The 21344-nt window shown below is 45.0% G+C and overlaps 1 protein-coding gene across 1 annotated transcript in view; it reads left to right on the top strand.

Moving 5' to 3' along the window:
- Positions 1-21344, top strand: part of CROT (carnitine O-octanoyltransferase) — a 56835-nt gene that overhangs the window by 12623 nt on the left and 22868 nt on the right. Inside the window, exons 4-8 of the mRNA XM_040352425.1 lie at positions 5541-5722; positions 9422-9546; positions 11542-11650; positions 18473-18566; positions 18655-18780. Of these exons, the coding sequence (XP_040208359.1) occupies positions 5541-5722; positions 9422-9546; positions 11542-11650; positions 18473-18566; positions 18655-18780 (636 nt within the window). The remainder of the gene's footprint in view (positions 1-5540; positions 5723-9421; positions 9547-11541; positions 11651-18472; positions 18567-18654; positions 18781-21344) is intronic.

Below are 21344 nucleotides of genomic sequence, written 5' to 3'. Positions count from 1 at the left end.
GAAAAAAAAAGAACATCAATTTTGTTTGGGTACAGAGTCGCATGACAACACAATTGTCAGTTAAAGCAACGCAGTGGTAAATAGAGAAACCGCGCTAGATGCTATATGTAAATATAACAAACAAACACCATAACATGATATACCGACACTAAAGTCGCTTTTAATTTTATAGTCCCAAGAAAGTGCCCATGCTCAAAATGATGAATTCCGTGTTTCTTTGGTGCTCAGACAAGGTGCCCCCACATAGATGTTCCCACACCCCTCAATATGGACCAACTATCTCTAGTATGGTCAGATTCATGTGTGGTGTGACCCCTGCAGATTTTCTTTAAGCTGACGATTCCTGGCATGGATGTGCCTCATACGAATAGATATGACCGAAGAAACTTCATTGCGCAATACCGTTTTAAAAGGTTTATTAAAATGTAAAATCAAAGTATTCAACTTGCATGTAAGAGTGCCTGTGGCCTGGCACCCAGGGCCGTTTGAAGACATTTGGGGGCCCCAGGCAAAAAAAAGTGACATTTCAGTTTTTAAGTTGAGAAGTGGGGGGGGGGGGGGTGGGTTGGCGACTTACCTCTATCCTCGCACCACGCACACGCTGGCAGATGTTGGTGTCCGCACAGGGGCCCTTGCTGCATCGCTGCGTCCTCCTGCAGTCCGGTCGGCCGTGTACCATAACCGCGCGGAACAGGAGATTCAGTTTGCTGTTCCCAGGGCCGGACTGAAAGGAAGTGAACACTCAGTATGTGCACTTCCTGTCAGTCCGGCCGGGAACAGGAACCTGATTCTCCTGTACCGCGCGGTTATGGTACACGGCCGACCGGACTGCAGGAGGACGCAGCGGTGCGGCAAGGGCCCTCCCTGCTGGGGCCCCTGGCCAGCTCGGGGGCCCCCTGGCCAGCTCGGGCCCCGAGGCAAATGCTTGCTTTGCCTGTCGGGTTCCGACGGGCCTGCTGGCACCCCATGTGAATAGCAGGTAATTATTCAGGAAATCGGCCCATAAACAATCGTAGACCGCTATCGTGGTTGATGCTCAATTTCCGTAAACAGATGGTGGGCGGAAGTGTCGTGATGACGCAAATCTACTCAACGCGTTTCAGCCTATAAAATGGTCCATATCGCAAAAAATGGCCTGGTCATTAAATACCGCCAAAAGAAAGCTATATCTGTGTGAAAAAAAATATGGGTACAGTGTTGCGTGACCGTGCAATTGTTATTCAAAATGCGACAGTGCTGAAAGCTTAAAATTGGCCTGGGCAGGAATGGAGTAAAAGCACCCAGTAGGCAAGTGGTTAATTTTATTATTCAAAACAAACTCGCCCATCCATCCATGTCTCCATGCTTTATTTTGTTGGAAAAATCACTTTGAATGACACCAACCTAGCATTTCTCGCGGTGGCCTTCTTGGGTAGGGGCAGATGATTCAGGTACCATTTACTTTCTGGAATCCATCAACCCTTAGCTCAGGCATGCTTGCAGGAAGGTGTGCTTAGCTGAAAAAATGATTTTATGTCAATAGACACCAGCAGTGAGTGATACACAATAAAAAGCAAATGATAAATGAATACAATCTGTTTGCTAGGTACTAAGTGCTCCAAAAAATTGCACATGTGATCCAAAGTGTAGCTGGCATCAATATGAAACAAATCTTAGATGATAAAGTGCTGGGTGCTCCAAAACAAAGTACATATGTGCTCCAAAATCTATGTCTTGTGCCACACTCCCCTCTTGTGACCCCACTCACCAAAAATCATGGACCCTCTGCTGTGCAGTCTGGAGTCAAAAACGCTGTGATCTGATGTATGATGAATTAATTCTCAGAATTTTCATAAAAAGTTTAAGTTCCTTCAGAGTAAATCACCATGCTCGGAAAAAGGGGAACCGAGAAGGAACTAATAGTGAAATACAGTTTTTGTAATAAAAATTGCGCAATAGGCGCCACTTACACACTAGCTGATATAACAGGCATTGGTGCAGCGATTCGGATACGCTGACGATCGGCGTGCGTTCCACGGAGGGTGGAAGGAGCATCGGTGGTTCCAAAACCGGAAGTCCGTCAACGCGTTTCACCCCTCCAGGGCGTCATCAAGGACATTAATCCCGGTTTTAAATGGTCAAATTTATATACGAGAGGCAGATGCCTCTTCTCGTATGAGCCAATAAAAAGTTACCAATTCCATTAGATGTAGAACACCAACTTCCTTTATATGACATTTCCTGTTTATATATCCTATACCAAGGATTTAAAAGACTTTTTAATACAAATGATATCCACTTAATACATATTATGATATTACCGTATATACTCGAGTATAAGCACATTTTTTATGCTGGAAAAAAAACCCTTGGCTTATACCCGAGTGACGTCTGCGCGCTGTCATGCAACTGTTTGGCGGTGTTCTGTCAAACGGCCACCATCCACTGTAACAAAGCCCCGCTGCCTCCTCGTCCTGGATAGACAGAACACTGATAGAGTGCTGGGAAACTGAATCGGTGTTCCATCTATCAAGGGCAAGGAGGAGGCGGGGCTTTGGACAATCTTAGAAGAAAACCTGTTAGAATCTGCAAAAGACTTGGGACTGGGGGGAGGGTCACCTTCCAACAGGACAACAACCCTAAACATACAGCCAGAGCTACAAGGGAATGGTTTAGATTGGCCCAGCCACAGTTTAGACCTAAATCCAATTGAGAATCTGTGGCTTGAAAATTGCTGTTAACGCTCTCCATCTAATCTGACAGAGTTTGAGATATTTTGCAAAGAAAAATGAGCAAAAATGTCCCTCTCTAGATGTGCAAATCTGGTAGAGACATCCCCAAAAAGACTTGCAGCTGTAATTTCAGAGAAAGGAGGTTCTACAAAGTATTGACTCAGGGGGGCTGAATACAAATGTACCCCACACTTTTCACATATTTTATTTGTAAAAAAAAATCAACATTTATCATTTTCCTTCCACTTCACAACTATGTGCCACTTTGTGTTGGTCTATCACATAAAATCCCCAAAAAATACATTTACATTTTTGGTTGTAACATGACAAAATTTGGAACATTTTAACTACTTGCCGACCGCGCACCGTCATTATACGGCGGCAGGTCGGCTCTCCTGGGCGAGAGCCCGTAGCTATATGGCGGCTCTTTGAGCTGCCACTACTTAACCCCTTCCCCGCCCCCTAGTTTTAATGCCTTCACTGCCAGTGGCATTTTTATATGTTTTTGGGGGATATTTATTACAGCAATAAGTAAAAAATATTCATTTTTTTTCAAAATTGTCGCTCTATTTTTGTTTATAGCGCAAAAAATAAAAACCGCAGAGGTGATCAAATACCACCAAAAGAAAGCTCTATTTGTGGGAAAAAAAGGACGCCAATTTTGTTTGGGAGCCACGTTGCACGACCGCACAATTGTCAGTTAAAACGGCGCAGTCCCGAATCGCAAAAAGTGCTCTGGTCTTTGGGCAGCAATATGGTCCGGGGGTTAAGTGGTTAAGGGGTATAAATACTTTTTCAAGGCACTATATAAATATTATTTTCAGGTTGTGCCTCTTTTTTATTTGGTTAATGTGGAGTCTCTTTATCTTAAAGTGTTACTAAACCCAGGACTCTGCATTCACTATATGTCGTCTCCCACAGTACACAGAACATGGAAATGCAATTATTGTAGTAAATATAAACTGCTAAATACCTTTTCCTCGTTAACAGTATATAGCAGCCTTGTAACTTCTATCAGTGTCTGGTTAAAGCTTGTGGGAGAAGTTTTCATTCTACTCTGACTGTCCTATGAGGCTGCCGGACGCCTGACCCTCTGTCTGGTCAGTGCTGATTGACCCTGTGCTGATCACATGCACTTTCACAAAAAAATCTCTAGCAAGACACACTAAACGGTGCATGTGCAGCTTGTCCCCAAGGCTCTGTTCTATTAGGGAATGGAATGAGGACAGTGGAAGAAGGGGAGGATCAGAGAAGTCACGATCAAACAGCCTTTTTACACAATGCAGAGGATTAACCCTTGCACAGAGCAGGTAAATATAACATGTTTTAAAAAAAAAAAAAAAAAAAAAAAACAAGACTTTAGCAACACTTTAACCACTTCCGGACCGCCGCATGTACATTTACGTCGGCAGAATGGCACGGACAGGCACATCAACGTACCTGTACGTGCCTGCCTAGACGTGGGTCGGGGGTCCGATCGGGACCCATCCCCCCCCCCCCCCCCCCCCCGTACATGCGGCGGTTCCTGTGGATTCAGGAGCGATCCGTGACGACGGTGCGGCTATCGCTCCCCGGAGCTGAAGAACGGGGAGAGCCGTATGTAAACACGGCTTCCCCGTGCTTCACTGTGGCGGCTGCATCGATCGAGTGATCCCTTTTATAGGGAGACTCGATCGATGACGTCAGACCTACAGCCACACCCCCCTACAGTTGTAAACACACACTAGGTGAACCCTAACTCCTACAGCGCCCCCTGTGGTTAACTCCCAAACTGCAACTGTAATTTTCACAATAAACAACGCAATTTAAATGCATTTTTTGCTGTGAAAATGACAATGGTCCCAAAAATGTGTCAAAACTGTCCGCCATAATGTCGCAGTCACGAAAAAAATCGCTGATCGCCGCCATTAGTAGTAAAAAAAAAAAATAATAATAAAACTATACCCTATTTTGTAAACGCTATAAATTTTGCGCAAACCAATCGATAAACGCTTATTGCGATTTTTTTTTTTTTTTTTTTTTTTTTTTACCAAAAATAGGTAGAAGAATACCTATCGGCCTAAACTGAGGGAAAAAAAAATTGTATATATGTTTTTGGGGGATATTTATTATAGCAAAAAGTAAAAAAATTGCATTTTTTTCAAAATTGTCGCTCTATTTTTGTTTATAGCGCAAAAAATAAAAACCGCAGAGGTGATCAAATACCACCAAAAGAAAGCTCTATTTGTGGGGAAAAAAGGACGCCAATTTGTTTGGGAGCCACGTCGCACGACCGCGCAATTGTCTGTTAAAGCGACGCAGTGCCGAATTGTAAAAACCCCTTGGGTCATTTAGCAGCATATTGGTCCGGTCCTTAAGTGGGTAAATCTACAACCTCCATTCCCAAAAAGTTGGGACGCTGTGTAAAATCTCAACCCCATATTTTATTCACAATAGAAAATATATCACATATTTTAAACTGAGACAATTAACCATTTTAAGAAAAAAGGTCATTTTGAAATTGATGGCAGCAACACATCTCAAAAAAGTGACAGGGCAACAAAAAGCTGGTAAAGCACACCCACAATTCCATGTGTACCACGTGTAACAAACGCATATTAAAGCTTGTGGTTTTGGAATAGGATGCCCAAAAAATTCATATAGACAAACTCTTCGCCACATAGTGCAAACCTCAGACTTTTCTCATATCGCCCTGCTCTGGGCTGCCTATGTTGGGACGGTGTTTACATGTTACCTTATCTGGTTGCTTTCATGACACTGTTTTGTGTTTTGTGTTTTTTTTTATCCATATATTTGATGAGAATTTACATAAATTGCCTTCTCTTACAGTTGGAAGAATGGTGGTTGAATGCTGCGTACCTCGATATTCGGATGCCTTCCCAACTCAATGTCAACTTTGGGGGTCCTGGTCCTTACCTAGAACATTACTGGCCTGCCAAGCCTGGCACCCAACTGGAGAGAGGCTGCATAGCTACGTGGCACACACTTAAATACTGGGAACTCATTAGAAGGTGGGCATTCTAATCGTGCCAAGATTTATTTCCTTTTTATATATCTGGAAAGTATTCACAGCGCTTCACTTTTTTTCACATTTTGTTGTGTAAATTCATTATTTTCCTCAAAATTCTACAAACAATATCCCATGACGACAACGTGAAAGAAGTTTGTTTGAAATCTTTGCAAATTTATAAAAAAAAAAAAAAATCCATGTACAGAAGTATTTACAGCCTTTGCTCAATACTTTGTTAAAGTCCCTTTGGCACCAATTACAGTCTCAAGTCTTTGTGAGTATGATGCTACAAGCTTGGCACACCTATTTTTGGGCATTTTCTCCAATTTTTTTTTTTTGCAAGACCTCTCAGGCTCCATCAGGTTGGATGGGGAGTGTTGGTGCACAGCCATTTTGAGATCTCTCCAGAGATGTACAATCTGGTTCAAGTCTGGGCTCTGGCTGGGCCAATCAAAGACATTCACAGAGTTATCCCATAGCCACTCCTTTGTTATCTTGGCTGTGTGCTTAGGGTCGTTATCCTGTTGGAAAATAAACCTTTGCCTCAGCAGAGGCCCAGAGCACTCTCGAGCAGGTTTTCATCAAGGATGCATTCATCTTTCCCTCCATCCTGACTAGTCTCCCATTTCCTGCCCCTGAAAAACATTCCCACAGCATGATGCTGCCACCACCATGCTTCACTGTAGGGATGGTATTGGCCAGGTGATGAGCGGTGTCTGGTTCCCTCCAGACATGACACTTGCCATTCAGCCCAAAGGGTTCAATCTTTCATCGGAACAGAGAATTTTGTTTCTCATGGTCTGAGAGTCCTTCAGGTGCTTCCGTCTGGCCACTCTATCATACAGGCCTGATTGGTGAAGTGATGCAGAGATGGTTGTTCTTCTGGAAGGTTCTCCCCTCTCCACAGGTAAACGCTTCTCCCCTGATCGCTCAGTTTGGCTGGGCGGCCCGTTCTAGTAGGAATCCTGGTGGTTACAAACTTTTTCCATTTACGGATGATGGAGGTCACTGTGATTGGTCATTGGGACCTTCAATGCTGCAGAAGTCCTGTACCCTTCCTCAGATCTGTTCCTCCATACAATCCTGTCTCGGAGGGCTACAGACAATTCCTTGGACCCCATAGCTTGGTTTGTGCTCTGACATGCACTGTTAAAGTGGTTCTAAACCCTTTACATCCACTTTTTACTACAAGTAAGCCTATATTAAGGCTTACCTGTAGCTACCACAGATATCTCCTAAACCTGCACGGTTTAGGATATATCCCTGTACAGTTTAGGAGATACTAGCTCATTGTGCCTTTTTGTCTTGCAGGTTTTTTTGGGGGGGGTTTGGTTAGTGCGTTTACAACCACTTTTACTGTGGGACCTTATATAGAAAGGTGTGTGCCTTTCTAAATCCTGTCCAATCAACTGAATTTATCACAAGTTGACTCCAATCAAGTTGTAGAAACATCTCAAGGATGATCAGTGGAAACAGGATGCACCTGAACTCAATTTTGAGTGTCATGGCAAAGGCTGTCAATATTTATGTACATTATTTTACGTTTTTTTATTTTTAATAAATTTGCAAAGATTTCAAACTTTTCATTTCTTTATGGGGTATTGTTTGTAGAATTTTGAGGAAAATAATGAAATTAATACATTTTGGAAAAAGGCTGTCGCATAACAAAATGTGTAAAAAGTGAAGCGCTGTGAATACTTTCCGGATGCACTGTAGAGCCAATTCACAAAGCTTTAACATTAGTTTAAGGGTCTGTTTCCACAAACTGTGGCCTTTTTTTTAAAAATTTCATTAGTTTGAATTCCAATTAAGACGCTTCAGTGATTGTTACTCCAATCCGAGCAGGCTCTGTATTGATTTGAATACAACGCTCACCGGGATTGGCTAAGCGGTATATACTGTATGTAGCCGAAGCTTACCGCACATCCAGCAGGCATCCGAGCAGCTGACCGGGCGTATAAGGCCCAGTACACACGAGGAGACATGTCCGATGAAAACGGTCCGCGGACCGTTTTCATCGGACATGTCTCCTGGGAGCTTTTGGTCTGATGTGTGTACACACCATCAGACCAAAATCCCCGCGGACAGAGAACGAGGTGAGGTAGAAGACACTGACGTTCTCAAACACAGAAGTGCAATGCTTCCACGCATGCGTCGAATCAATTCAACACATGCGCGGGATTTCGGGACGCTGGTTACACGTCATAAGGTGTACTAACCATCGGACATGTCCGACGGACATGTTTCCAGCGGACAAGTTTCTTAGCTTGCTAAGAAACTTTTGTCCGCTGGAAACCTGTCCGCTAGGCCGTACACACGGTCGGACATGTCCGCGGAAACTGGTCCGCGGACCAGTTTCAGCGGACATGTTCGACCGTGTGTACGCGGCCTAAGACGACCCCTGCTTTTTGGCCTGTTTTTTTAAGTGTAAAAGGTAGTCTTATACGCCAGCAAATACAGTAGAACCTGTTGAGATTTTGGGTTGTCCCCAGAAAAGTAATTATGGGGAAATCTTCCATATAGTTCCGGTGACCTGGGGGCCCCCAAGGTATTCTTCTTAATTTGCAGGAATTTCCTCCAACTTCCTGCTTGGCTATGGGATAGGAAGTGAAGGAAAATATCCGCAATGGGACACAGATGGCAAAAAAATTATCTGACAAGTTATAACCCTCCCGTGCTCTATTCAAAAATACATTTTTTTTTTTTTTAAAGTGGATGTAAACCCTCTCCCATACCCAGTGAAGTGAACAGCCTCTGATGATACACAGAGATTAAACAAATCCTCCTATATAGGTTTTACACGTATATCTGCTGTCTTTAGCTTTTTATACTGTTTAGAAAGTGCAGATCGTGTTAGAATTTTCTCTTCCTGATTCAGCTGTGGGTGTGGATTCTTGCCATACATTGTGAGACAGCTGATTGGAGGAAAGGCACACACCTCCTTTACAGGTAGGCAGAGACTTGCAGAGCTGTGCTATGAATAGACCAGCTCTCTGCTAATCTATTTATAGCACCCACCCTGACACAAAATTCAGCCTGCTTTTATCACAATTGTTGTAGAATTTGTCAGATGTTATCAGGCTGATAACAGCAGAAGAAAGCCACAGGACTTAGGGCTTAGAAGAAAGATAAGAAAACACTGCAGATATATGTGCTTAGCTCAAATTTCACAAATGGGCTTTACATCCACTTTAAAGTGGCGTTCCGCTTTAAGCAGTCCTTACCCCCTGACATGCCACATTTGGCATGTCATTCTTTTTGGGGGGGGGGAGAAGGTACCTAGTTTTGACAGGTACCCAGCTCCCACTTCCCCTAGGGCCACCCTCTCACTCGCCCTCACTGAAAACTTCTGGGGATGTCACAGGTCCTTTAAGATTGCCCGGCCGTTGAGGAGGCGCAGCGCAACTCACACATACGTAGTGCGCACCTGGCTGTGAAGCCACAAGCTGTCGCAGGCGGGTGCCCACACTTGCAATGCCAGCGTCGGAGAGAAGTCGAGTGTTCGGGGCAGCCGCATCTCTGGATCGTGGGACAGCTGGGTGTGTGTTTAATAAAAGTCAGCTGCTGACTTTTGATAAACACAGAAACGGCTGGAACTCCTCTTTGAGGTGCATTGCAGTCACCATTACTAAACTCTACAGCATGCAGTTTTGTACAATGGGTTATTTTACACTAATGTACAGGTCTGTGTCTCTTCTAGGGAGAAGCTGGGGGTGCACAAGGCTGGTAATAAACCACTAGATATGCACCAATTTCGAAATCTCTTCAACACTTGTAAGATCCCAGGTGTCACCAGAGACTCGATTGTCAACTACTTTAAGACTGGTAAGTACAATTTTGTCCCCTGAGGATGCATGCTTGAGTGAAACGCGTTAGTGGGAGCTTTGTGCATGAGGTCACGCTGCCATATCGGTACCTGAGTGGTGGCTGCTTATGTAAGTGCTGTAAGTATTACTTGTCTGCATCGCATTTTATCGCAGCTCACTGCACCGCACCTTCGGGCTGCGTTTTAGTGAGAATGGGGCACATAGAAAACAATTGCTGTTTCCGTGCTGGAAGACTAGCAATCTTTAGTGCGGAAAAACTCCAGTCACTGCACTGTGTGTGAATGGGCCCTTTAAAGTGGTTCTAAAGCCTAAGGCTGCTTTCACACTGAGCAGCGTCGATGGTAAAGCGGCTATTTACCATTGTTTTTGCGGTGCTTTTCGGCCACTAGAGGGCGAAAAAGGGTTAAAACCGCCCGCAAACTGTTGATTTCAATGGGCAGGGGCGCTTTAGGAGCGGTGTACACACTGCTCCTACAGCGCTTTAAAGATGCGGCTGGCAGGACTTTTTTTTACCGTCCTGCCAGCCCACCGCTCCAGTGTGAAAGTGCCTGCAAAGCCCCTCAGTGTAAAAGCAGCCTAAAGTTTTTTTTTTACCTTGGTGCATTCTATGCATTAAAGCGGAGTTCCACTCAAAATTGGAACTTACGCTTATCCCACTCCTCACCCCCTTACATGCCACATTTGGCATGTAAGGGGGCTTTAGGAGGAGTGGGACTTCTTGTCCCACTTCCTCCTTCCGCCGAGAGGCTGGTTAGGCGATTAAGCTTAATTGTCTACAGCAGCCCCTCCCTGTAGGCGATCGCCTAGGACACGTCACACTGCTGCAAACACTTAATGATCTATCCTAATAGAAAACAAAGTGACAAATGAAAAAGGTAATGGTGTTTGCGCTGTGTGGCAAGGGGATGCCACACAGCGCAAACACTATTACCTTTTTAAGTATGCCACAAGCACACTGGATGTTTTTTTACGTTTTTACAGGAGCTGTTTTCGGCTGTAAACTTTATTTTCTACAGTCAATAAACTCTCCATCATGTTATCATATGTGTCCATGTACACATAGGCTGTTATCAGCATTTTTGAGCAGTAAAAAGAGACGTTTTTCAGCTGTAAAAATGCTCTAAACCTGATAAACGTCGCTCACCAGCATTTTTTTACGTTTTTCATCCATTAAAAAAATGATTTATAAAAATCGGTTAAAAACGAAAGCGCGGAAACCTGCTAAAACCGCTAGTAAACGCAAAAAAATGCAATTGCAGAAACTTTGGAAAAAAGTTGAAAAACTCACTGCAAAGCTACTGGCAATTTTTTTACGTTATTTTAACGTCCAGTGTGCATGAGGCCTAACATGTTTGTTATTTTATTAAAGCGGAGGTTCACCCTAAAACAATTATATACCGTTACTGCTGACATCTACAGTCTGCTGGTATTTTTTATTTTTTTTTCCGCTGTACATACCTTCTTATAGTTCTTTTCCGGGTTCTCACTGCCCCGGGGAGTAGGCGTTCCTATGAAGATGCGTAGATAATTGACGTGCGGGTAAGGCGCGTCACGCGTTCCGAAAATAGACGAACTAGGACTCGGCTTTATACGGCGCCTGCGCAGTCAGCTCTACACGGCAGGCGCCGTATAGAACGGAGTCCTAGTTCGTCTATTTTCGGAACGCATGACGCGCCTTACCCGCACGTCAATCAACTACGCCTCTTCATAGGAACGCCTATTCCCCGTGGGAGTGAGAACCCGGAAGCCGGGTGAAAAGAACTATAAGACGGTAAGTACAGCGATAAAAAAAAAATACCAGCATACTGTAGATGTCAGCAGTATGCTGGATGTAATGGTATATAGAGTATTTTTAGGGTGAACCTCCGCTTTAAGAAAAGAAAAAGGAACCTTTATCACTCTAAGGTCCTTGAGAAGCCAGTCTTTGATACATCTGGCTGTTGTCCTTCCATTACTAATATAGCTTAATGTTGGAATGTGTGCTTTATTCCAGAGAGCGAAGGCAGTTGCCCCACCCACCTGGTGGTCATGTGTCGGGGGCGAATCTTCATCTTCGAAGCTGTCGTTGACGGCCAAATCCTTTCCCCGCCAGAGATATTCAGGTATTTTTGTTTGCTTTTTCCAGACATGCTCCCAACGTTATCCAATTCCCAACTGCAGTCTATCGGACAGTTTAGTTGGAGGATATGCATTATATGGACGAAAGTAAAGCCAGCCGTAGATGGATCCAAATTCAGCTGGTTCATAAGGAATCTGTGAACTTTCGATCCATCTATGGGCAGGCTGGTTGTACTGAAGTCAATCCAATCCATAGATCAACTTCAGTACAACCATTGTGTCAGGTTTTTTTTTTACCCCGCTGCTGCTGGCAGCTATAGTTGTCAGCAGCGATCATTGTATTCTGCTGGTGGGGAAGGCTCTCCACACTTCCTGCCAGCTGAACACAATAGCGCTGCAGGAGTGATTCCCCCATCAACATTGACTGTGGAAATCGTGACATCACGATAATAAGGGAAGCCTTATGTACATTGATAAAATTACTGTACAAAGCTTCTCCTGAATAGCTGAGAAGCCTTCAGGCTGACTCAATTTAGTCCCAGCAGCAGATAGGAAGGCACCCATACTTCTGCAGAACACATCACTGCTTACTATATAGGTATGTAGCTAATTCAGTGCTCACAGTGGCTGCATCAATGTGTACAGTGGCGGGTCGTGCTAAACATTTTGGGGGGGGGGTGCAAACAAACTGAAAAAAAACCATCAGTTGCCGACCCTGTGGCCATCAGTTGCCGACCCTGTGGCCATCAGTTGCCGACCCTGTGGCCATCAGTTGCCGACCCTGTGGCCATCAGTTGCCGACCCTGTGGCCATCAGTTGCCGACCCTGTGGCCATCAGTTGCCGACCCTGTGGCCATCAGTTGCCGACCCTGTGGCCATCAGTTGCCGACCCTGTGGCCATCAGTTGCCGACCCTGTGGCCATCAGTTGCCGACCCTGTGGCCATCAGTTGCCGACCCTGTGGCCATCAGTTGCCGACCCTGTGGCCATCAGTTGCCGACCCTGTGGCCATCAGTTGCCGACCCTGTGGCCATCAGTTGCCGACCCTGTGCATCGCCTGGCATTTGCCTGTCTCGCAGCGGGCCACAGTGGCGTCCTCCACGCTCCTCGATGTCTCCAATTACAGCGCCTGTCATTTCAGCCAAACAGGTAACAGACCCGAGCATCTGATTGGCTGAGAGGTGAGTCAGTGTTAGGAAAGCGATTCATTCGCTTTCCTAACACACAGTTGAGTCAACAGCGAACGCCCAGCATGGCGCCTGCTGTTCACCTTTTTGGACGCCTATTGGAACCTATGGCTCTAATCAGGTGCTTCCAAAAAATGCCCCGCCACTTTAATACAGGTGCCCAGGTACAGAGATGTCAGCCGTGCTGATACGAACGCCGTGCGCTCCAGCTGTATAGCGCAGACGTCTCGGCGAGCTTTCCCGGAAGTGACGTGGTTGCAAGTGTTGCGTGTCCCTGCCTTACGCACGTTTCGTATGATGTCTTCAGAGGCGGCCATCTGAATGGGGGGTGGCAGCGGTGACCATAGATAGATTCATGAATCTATCTATGGTGATAGAGAGCTGGCAGGACAGAAGGGGCGGCGCCCGTGCGCCCCTTATGGACGCATCGCCACTGAATGTGTAATAGAAATTGTTTGCTTTGACCAGCTTGGCCTAAATGAACTATTTCAATGCATAATGGATGTGCAACTGGATTTTTAAATGTAAGCATTAGCTGTTAAAAGTATCAGTCCTATTCTGATACTTTTCTACATATTCTCAATGTTGCAGAATTAGTTTAGTTACTTAGTTAATCTTTTTGAAAAAGTCCATCCAGTTCAACCAACACAGAAAAAAAAAGAAAACCAGCACACTCACATAGAAAACCTCCATATACAGCCAGTTGATCCAGAAGAAGGCAAAAAACAAAACTAAAGCATGATCCAATTTGCTCCAGTGGGGGAAAAAATTCCTTCCTGATCCCCCGAGAGGCAATTGGATATTCCCCCAGATCAACTTTACCTATAAATGTTAGTAACCAGTTATAGGATGTGCGTTTAGGAAATAATTCAACCCTTTGATGGGTTTTGCTTTCTCTTTATTCCTCTGAAAAGTAAAAGCATATTTGGCTAGTATGCATCGCATACTAGCCCATTATGTTGCACTTACCTGCAAACGAAGCTCGCAATGTCCCCGCTGGTGGCCTTGTCCATCTTTACCCCTTTTCCTTTCCGGGGCCGTGGACTTCGGCTCTATGACTGGCCGGAGTCACGTGACCTCGCTTCCGTGCATGTGCGCAGAAGCCGACAGTCACGGCACGGGCCCTTTCTTTAGTGCACATGCGGTAAAGCTGCAAGATTCCGGCTAAAATATGAATCACAATTTTTTTTTTGCTTGAAGATAGATCACGATTCTCTCATGATTCTCACGGCGTAACATCATCTTTCACGTTAAACAAAAAAATAGGGCTAACTTTGCGTTTTTTTAAATTCATTGAAGTGTATTTTTTCCCCAACAATTGCGTTTGAAAGACTACTGTGCAAATACAGTGTGCCATAAAATATTTAAACAATCTGAATTTTATTCTCTAGGGTCTCTGCTATATATATATATATTTTGTAATATGGGGGTGTTTAACTCAAGTGGTGAATGCGTTTTTCAGCGAGTCCACAGCAGTCAGTTGTCTGGTTTGAGGGCATGGCAATCCATTTTTATTGAAAGGAAACAAAATAAAAGTTCACACATAGGATTTCCTATGCATGGGGTTCTTCTCCAATAAAGTTCACGTAACCAAAAAATGCCAAGCCTCCTGGCTCCTAGGCTTACTTTTCCTTGCAGTACCTGCTAAACCTGGCCCACTCCTGGCCTCAACAGGGTTCTCCAACCCACTGTCTCCCAGACTTCAGGACTTCCTTCAGCCCCCCTTGGACTCGCTAGTCACCTCAGGTCTACCAGCCTCCCAGTCCGTCAGGCACGAAGCCCCCCCACACCAGGGATGTAGTCTTCCAGGGCAGACAGCTTTCCACACACAGTGTTTTGAGCCAGCAGCACACATTCCACCTTCCTCCCCACTCTGCTCTCACCAGTCCCTCATTATATGGGCTGTGTGCACCTGGGAACACAACCTGCTGGCTATTCGTAAGATCTGGACACAGGGTTGGAGATCCCATCCCGACCAAGTCTCTGCAGGATCTCCAAACTACACAGCCCCATTTGAACTTAGCTTTGAAACAGAGAAAACTGTTTTGACAGCTTTCTCCAGGTTTTGCTGTGCTGTGTAGTTCTGCAGTCCACTGACATGCAGTTTTTGCTCCTTTTTCATAGTGACAGGGACTCTCACTATTACTATATATATTACTATTACTATATATATATAATATATATAGTGCAACGGATCAAAAAACTCACGGATCGGATCGATCCTCGGATCAGGAGTCACGGATCGGATCATTTTCGGTTCAGCCAAAAAAAAAAATGATGAAAAAAAGTCGGATTCAAGTCTGGGCTCTAGCTGGGCCAATGGCTCTATATGGTAATGTACACCATTGTCCCCAACTCGTCATTATCACCATCACTGTTCTAGTCAACATTGCCCCCACACTAGTAAACAGTAACACTGTAATAATAGCCATTTTCCCCCACTAATAATAGTATAGCCAACATTGCCCCCACACTAACAGTAACACTGTATAATAGCCATTTTTCTCACTAATAATAGTATAGCCAAAATTGCCCCCACACTAGTAAACAGTAACACACTGAAATAATAGCCATTTTTCCCCACTATAATATGATGAATCCACTCACTGTTCTTGTACTACTCAGTCTCACTTCACTGTACTCGCATGCATGCAGACAGTACTGCGCGCTCTTGCAGAAGATCCACGTGCAGAGGGAGGGGTGATGACGTCAGCGCGCACCGCCGCCGGGTGTACCAAGATGGCCGACTGCTCCAGATCTAGGCCGAAGCCGCGGCCTTTCCTAAGGCGGCGATGCGCTCCGCGGATCGCAGCCTGTGCCGATCCGAACAGGTCGGCCCGTTCGGATCGCGGATTGGGCATGATCCGTTGCACCCCTAATAAATATATATATATATGTGTGTGTGTGTGTGTATTCCATGCAATTTTGTAGCGAAAAATACTGATTTGTAAGAAACAAGTGTCAGAAAAAGGTTTAGATTTTAAGTGGTTAAACTTCCTGCCTTTACACACAGAGTTACAATGTTTATTAGGGGTGCAATAAACCCCTAGCACAGACAACTTGTTACATGAAAGAATTGGGAAACTCTGCAATAGAAATTGTCCGTAAACAGAGATCTGCTCTCTGTTCCGCCCCCCGCGCTCACTGGAGGGCGGCGGGAGTGGCCAGCTCAGGCTCTCGACGGCTCGCTGAGCTGGGTGCCGGTCCAGGAATCTGGGTGGATCCCGACTCTATGATCATGATGATGCCCGAACCTGGACCGGTTCTTTAACGTTGGCAGGCATCGGACTTCAGCCCGCTGTCTGCTGAAAACGGGTCACAGGAGTGCAAAATGAACTGCACTCCTGTGAGCCATAGGAAAAGTACAGCCAAACGAGCTGTAGTTGTACTTCTCTGTTTAAGGAAATACACTTGCATGTATTCAGTTAAGAGGTATAACAAATAGCAGGATCTCGCAGCACACAGATACTGACACACGCGCAAAGGGGGAGCCAGGCGGCTTGTGCCAATATTTATCTGGATGCTTTGAGATCCTGCTATTTGTTTTACCACTTTGCTTGTTTTTAACTGAATAAATGTTGGTGTATTTGCTTAAGCTTGGCTGGTACTTTTTGTATGCAAACTAACAATGATACTGCACTATTGGGGATTGTTTTTGATGTGATGGAGCACACATTAAAAGAGCAGTACACACATCTTTTCCGATGAAGATGCACTAGAGCACTTTGTGTGTGGACTGTTGGGACTTTATATATAATTCAACATATATGTGTTTATGCATTTTATCAACATATTAATGTCTAGAGCATTTGTATAGCACAGCAGTTTTAGATAACTAATTTATGGTAGTTACCATTTTTGTTTTTTTAACTATTGATTGTCCACCGATATCACACTTTCTATGTAACTTATTGCACTATATGTGGGAACACATTTAGTGATAGCAGTAGATTGTAATTAAGTGGCAGCACACAACCTCTCCATTATTATTAAACAGGCTGTAAAGGTTTGTTTATTTTTATATTTTAAATAAAAAACATGTCTACTTACCTCCTCTGTGCAAGGGTTTTGCACAGAGGGGCAACAATCCTCCTCTTCTGGGGTCCCCCAGCAACGCTCCTGGCTCCTCCTCTTTTCGAGTGCGCCAATGGAGACCCGCATTCAATGGGGGCACCCGTGCTGGCACGCTCCCGAGTCCTGCTGCATGCGTCCATTGACACTGACAGCAGGACTCGGCCCCAACTCCTGTGTCACTGGCCTTGATTGACAGCAGCAGGAGCCAATGCTCCCGCTGCTATCATTCCAGCCAATGAGGACCCGAGACAGCGGCTGGAGCTGCTCTTCTCTTCACTGGAATGATCAGGCTCAGGGAAGTAAAAGGGGGGCTCTGGGGGACTTCTGCACTACAAAAGGTTTTTCACCTTAATGCATTAAGGTGAAAAACCTCAAAGGTTTACAACCCCTTTAAACCTCATTTGCCATACAGTTGCCCATATAACCACTTCAATACAGGGCATTTTCACCCCCTTCCTGCCCAGGCCAATTTTCAGCTTTCAGCACTGTCACGCTTTGAATGACAATTGCGCGGTCGTGCGACATGGCTCTTAAACAAAATTGACGTCCTTTTTTTGCCCACAAATAGAGCTTTCTTTTGGTGGTATTTGATCACCTCTGTGTTTTTTATTCTTTGTGCCATTAACAAAAAAATAGCAACAATTTAAAAAAAAAAGAAAACACATTTTTTTTTACTTTTTGCTATAATAAATATCCCAATTAAAAAAAAAATCTCAGTTTAGGCCGACACGTATTTTTCTACATATTTTGGTTAGAAAAAAAAATCACAATTAGCATTTATTGATTGGTTTGCGCAAAAGTTATAGCACCTACAAAATAGGGGATAGATTTCCGACAATTCTTTTTATTATTATTTCTTACTAGTAATGGCGGCGATCTGCGTTTTTTTTTCCAGGACTGCGATATTGCGGCGGACAGATCGGACACTTTTGACACTATTTTGGGACCATTCACATTTATACAGCGAACAGTGCTATAAATATGCACTGATTACTGTATAAATGTGACTGTCAGGGAAGGGGTTAACACTAGGGGGCGATTAAGGGGTTAATGTGTTTCCTAGGGAGTGATTCTTACTGTTGGGGTAGGTGACTAACTGGGGGAGGGGACCGATCGGTGTCTCTATGTACAAGGGACACAGCATCAGTCTCCTCTCCCTGACAGGACGTGGATCTCTGTGTTTACACACAGAGATCCACGTCCCTGGCTCTGTGACAAGCAATAGTGGGTGCCCGACAGACATCACGGCCACCAAGCACGCGCATCGGGTCCCCAGTGATGCGGCGAGCGCGCACGCTCCACACTGCAGGAATCCCAGGACGTCATATGACGGCCGCTCGCAGGGACGAAGGGTTCCTGCGGCCGTCATATTACTATGGGGCGGGCCGGAAGCGATTAAACCATGCATTGAGTTTGGCTTGTAAGTTGAATTGGAACTTACTTGTTAGGGAGTGTAATGCACAGCCATAGAGATATTACCTATTCAGAGTAATAACACACATGTCTATTTTCAGTGAAACATGTTCAAGTCTGTATTCATTGGTCGCTATGAAAAAAATATATACTCTAATTTCTTACATTGTGCCCCACACATGTTCTTTTTTAGGCAGCTCTCTTATGTTCAGAACATATGCCAAAGTCAGCGTGACGGGATTGGGATTTCCGCTCTGACCACAGAGGAGAGGACCCGCTGGGCTCTGGTTGGTAAACATATAATGCATTTCTCACATGTTTCTTTACTACACATTGGTGTTTAACCATGTCTCCATTGCTGTGATTTCCTTCTAGTCTCGTGAGCATCTGATTAGTCTAGACCCAAAGAATCTTTCTCATCTTGAGCGAATCCAAAACAGCCTGTTTGTTGTGTCTCTCGATGAAGACAGTCCACATGGAACTCCTGAAGATTACAGCCAGGTAAGAAAGTATTGTCTCCTTTTCCTAAACTCCAGTTAATACCACAGTTTTTATATGGTTTAAGAACCCCCTGTAACTGCTGCTGTTCACCTCTGGGGGTCTCTGTTGGCTGTGTCTACCTCCTGCCCCTACCAGATGATCTTCACCCCAATCCTAACTTATGTTGCCATGTTCTGCACTCTTTTGCACCCAATGACTGGTGAAGAAGCAGCAGGAGAGGTGGAGGAAGCGCAGATCTACAGAATAAATGACGCTGTAGCAGGGAGACTCTTGCATTGCAGGCCATCAGGTGCAGCTTCCTCTACAGCAGTGGTTCTCAACCTGTCTAATGCCGTGACCCCTTGATAAAATTTCCCAAGTTGTGGGGACCCCTAATAGTAAAATTATTTTCCTATCGTGGGTTGTCGGCACCCAAGGTAAGACACGTAATTTGTGCCCCTAACCCACGGACATTTAGTGCTAAAAAACAAATAAAATCAAGCGCTCACAAAAATGAAATGTAGGAGATGGGAATACACATTTAAGGAAAGGGAAAAAATGGTGAAACTCATGTGAAAGCTGAAAAGATTAAAAAATTATTAAAAAAATAAAAAAAATGGGCATGGAGAGAATTTTAGGGGGGGGGGGGGGGGGGGGTTTGTGATCAAATTCAGCTGTCCATGAGAGAGTAAACTGGAGAATTAAAAAAAAGGTGTTTTTTTAGAAAAATGATTAGAGTTATTTGTGATAAAAATTCAGTCCATTGGAGAATTCATGGGACAGTAGCACAAATTGTTTTAAATTCAATATACACTCTTGCTTGGAGGGCTGCCAGCTGTCAAGAAGTAGTTCTGAAACAACAATAGGAAAAACAAAAAGCGGCGCCCTCTAAGCGTAGTATGGAGTTTAATAAGGACAAACAACAACAATTCATATAAGAAGTTACTCACAAAGATACAGAAAAATACGGGTATTGGAATAATGGTGTTAATAACTGTTATATTCTATAACAGTGCCACGATACCATCCAGGGACCCCCAGAGATACCGCCCTCGGCCCCCACCATGTGGATGCACCATCACGCTGCCTGAAGCTTGCAAGAAGATCTTATCAGCAGAGTCATTTACACTCCAGATGCCAGTCTCAGATGACACCATTATTCCAATACCCGTATTTTTCTGTATCTTTGTGAGTAACTTCTTATATGAATTGTTGTTGTTTGTCCTTATTAAACTCCATACTACGCTTAGAGGGCGCCGCTTTTTGTTTTTCCTATTGTTGTTTCAGGACATTTAGTGCTCCCTGAGTCCCTTCCACTCGTATAATATTAAAACCCCTTTTAGTAAATTTTAGGATGCACCACCCTTTCTTGTTGTTCTCCTTTCTTTCCCTTTTATCTCTCTCTATCCTAATTTCTTGTTTGTTATCCCCATCCCTTTATAGACGTCTTTCTTGTTCTTTCTCTTATTCTTTCTCTCCCTTTTTCTTTGTTCCTCCCCCTCTTTTCCTCTCTCTTCCATGTATTCTCTTTTTTTATTCCTTCTCTTACTCCCTGGTGGGGAGTATGGAATCAGTGGCAGTGCTGGCTGGGAGTTGGAATCAGTGGCAGTGCTGGCTGGGAGTTGGGATCAGTGGCAGTGCTGGCTGGGAGTTGGGATCAGTGGCAGTGCTGGCAGGGAGTTGGGATCAGTGGCAGTGCTGGCGGGGAGTTGGGATCAGTGGCAGTGCTGGCGGGGAGTTGGGATCAGTGGCAGTGCTGGCGGGGAGTTGGGATCAGTGGCAGTGCTGGCGGGGAGTTGGGATCAGTGGCAGTGCTGGCGGGGAGTTGGGATCAGTGGCAGTGCTGGCGGGGAGTTGGGATCAGTGGCAGTGCTGGCGGGGAGTTGGGATCAGTGGCAGTGCTGGCGGGGAGTTGGGATCAGTGGCAGTGCTGGCGGGGAGTTGGGATCAGTGGCAGTGCTGGCGGGGAGTTGGGATCAGTGGCAGTGCTGGTGGGGAGTTGGGATCAGTGGCAGTGCTGGCGGGGAGTTGGGATCAGTGGCAGTGCTGGTGGGGAGTTGGGAAAGCCAACTTAGGTGCTCTTGATCAAGGCCATCTGCTGATCTGAGAACTGTAGTGGAGACTTTTAAAGGCAACTCTAATCACAGGTAGTGTTACTCACTGTGTCTCCGACTTTGTGGTTTCTCGTAGCAGTGACACCTATGCTGAAATCAGGAGATAAGGTCTCCTCCAGCCCCTCCCACATTCCTCACCAGTCAGCTGACCTCTAGTCCCTGCCTCCCAGCTATGCCGTGAACTGAATGGGTGACTGTCAAGAGGCTTGGTGGGCGGCCGCAGGCTTCAGGAACAGCCCAGGTTTTGGGGACCCCTGGCAAATCCTCATTTGACCCCCAAGGGGGTCCCGACCCCCAGGTTGAGAACCACTGCTCTACAGCAAGGAGAACAGTGAGCCAGCAGTACAGAAAATACATTCCAGATCTAATGAGACTTCCATTCAGAGGCATAGGGGTTTATTTACTAAAGGCAAATTCACTGTGTACTTGGAAGTGCAGTTGCTCTAGATCTGAGAGGAAGATCTAAAATGA

The sequence above is a fragment of the Rana temporaria genome, chromosome 5 (assembly GCF_905171775.1).
Source record: "Rana temporaria chromosome 5, aRanTem1.1, whole genome shotgun sequence".
NCBI lineage: Eukaryota > Metazoa > Chordata > Amphibia > Anura > Ranidae > Rana > Rana temporaria.
The sequence above is the reverse complement of the archived record's forward strand: the minus strand, read 5'-3'. Positions and strand labels throughout refer to the sequence as shown.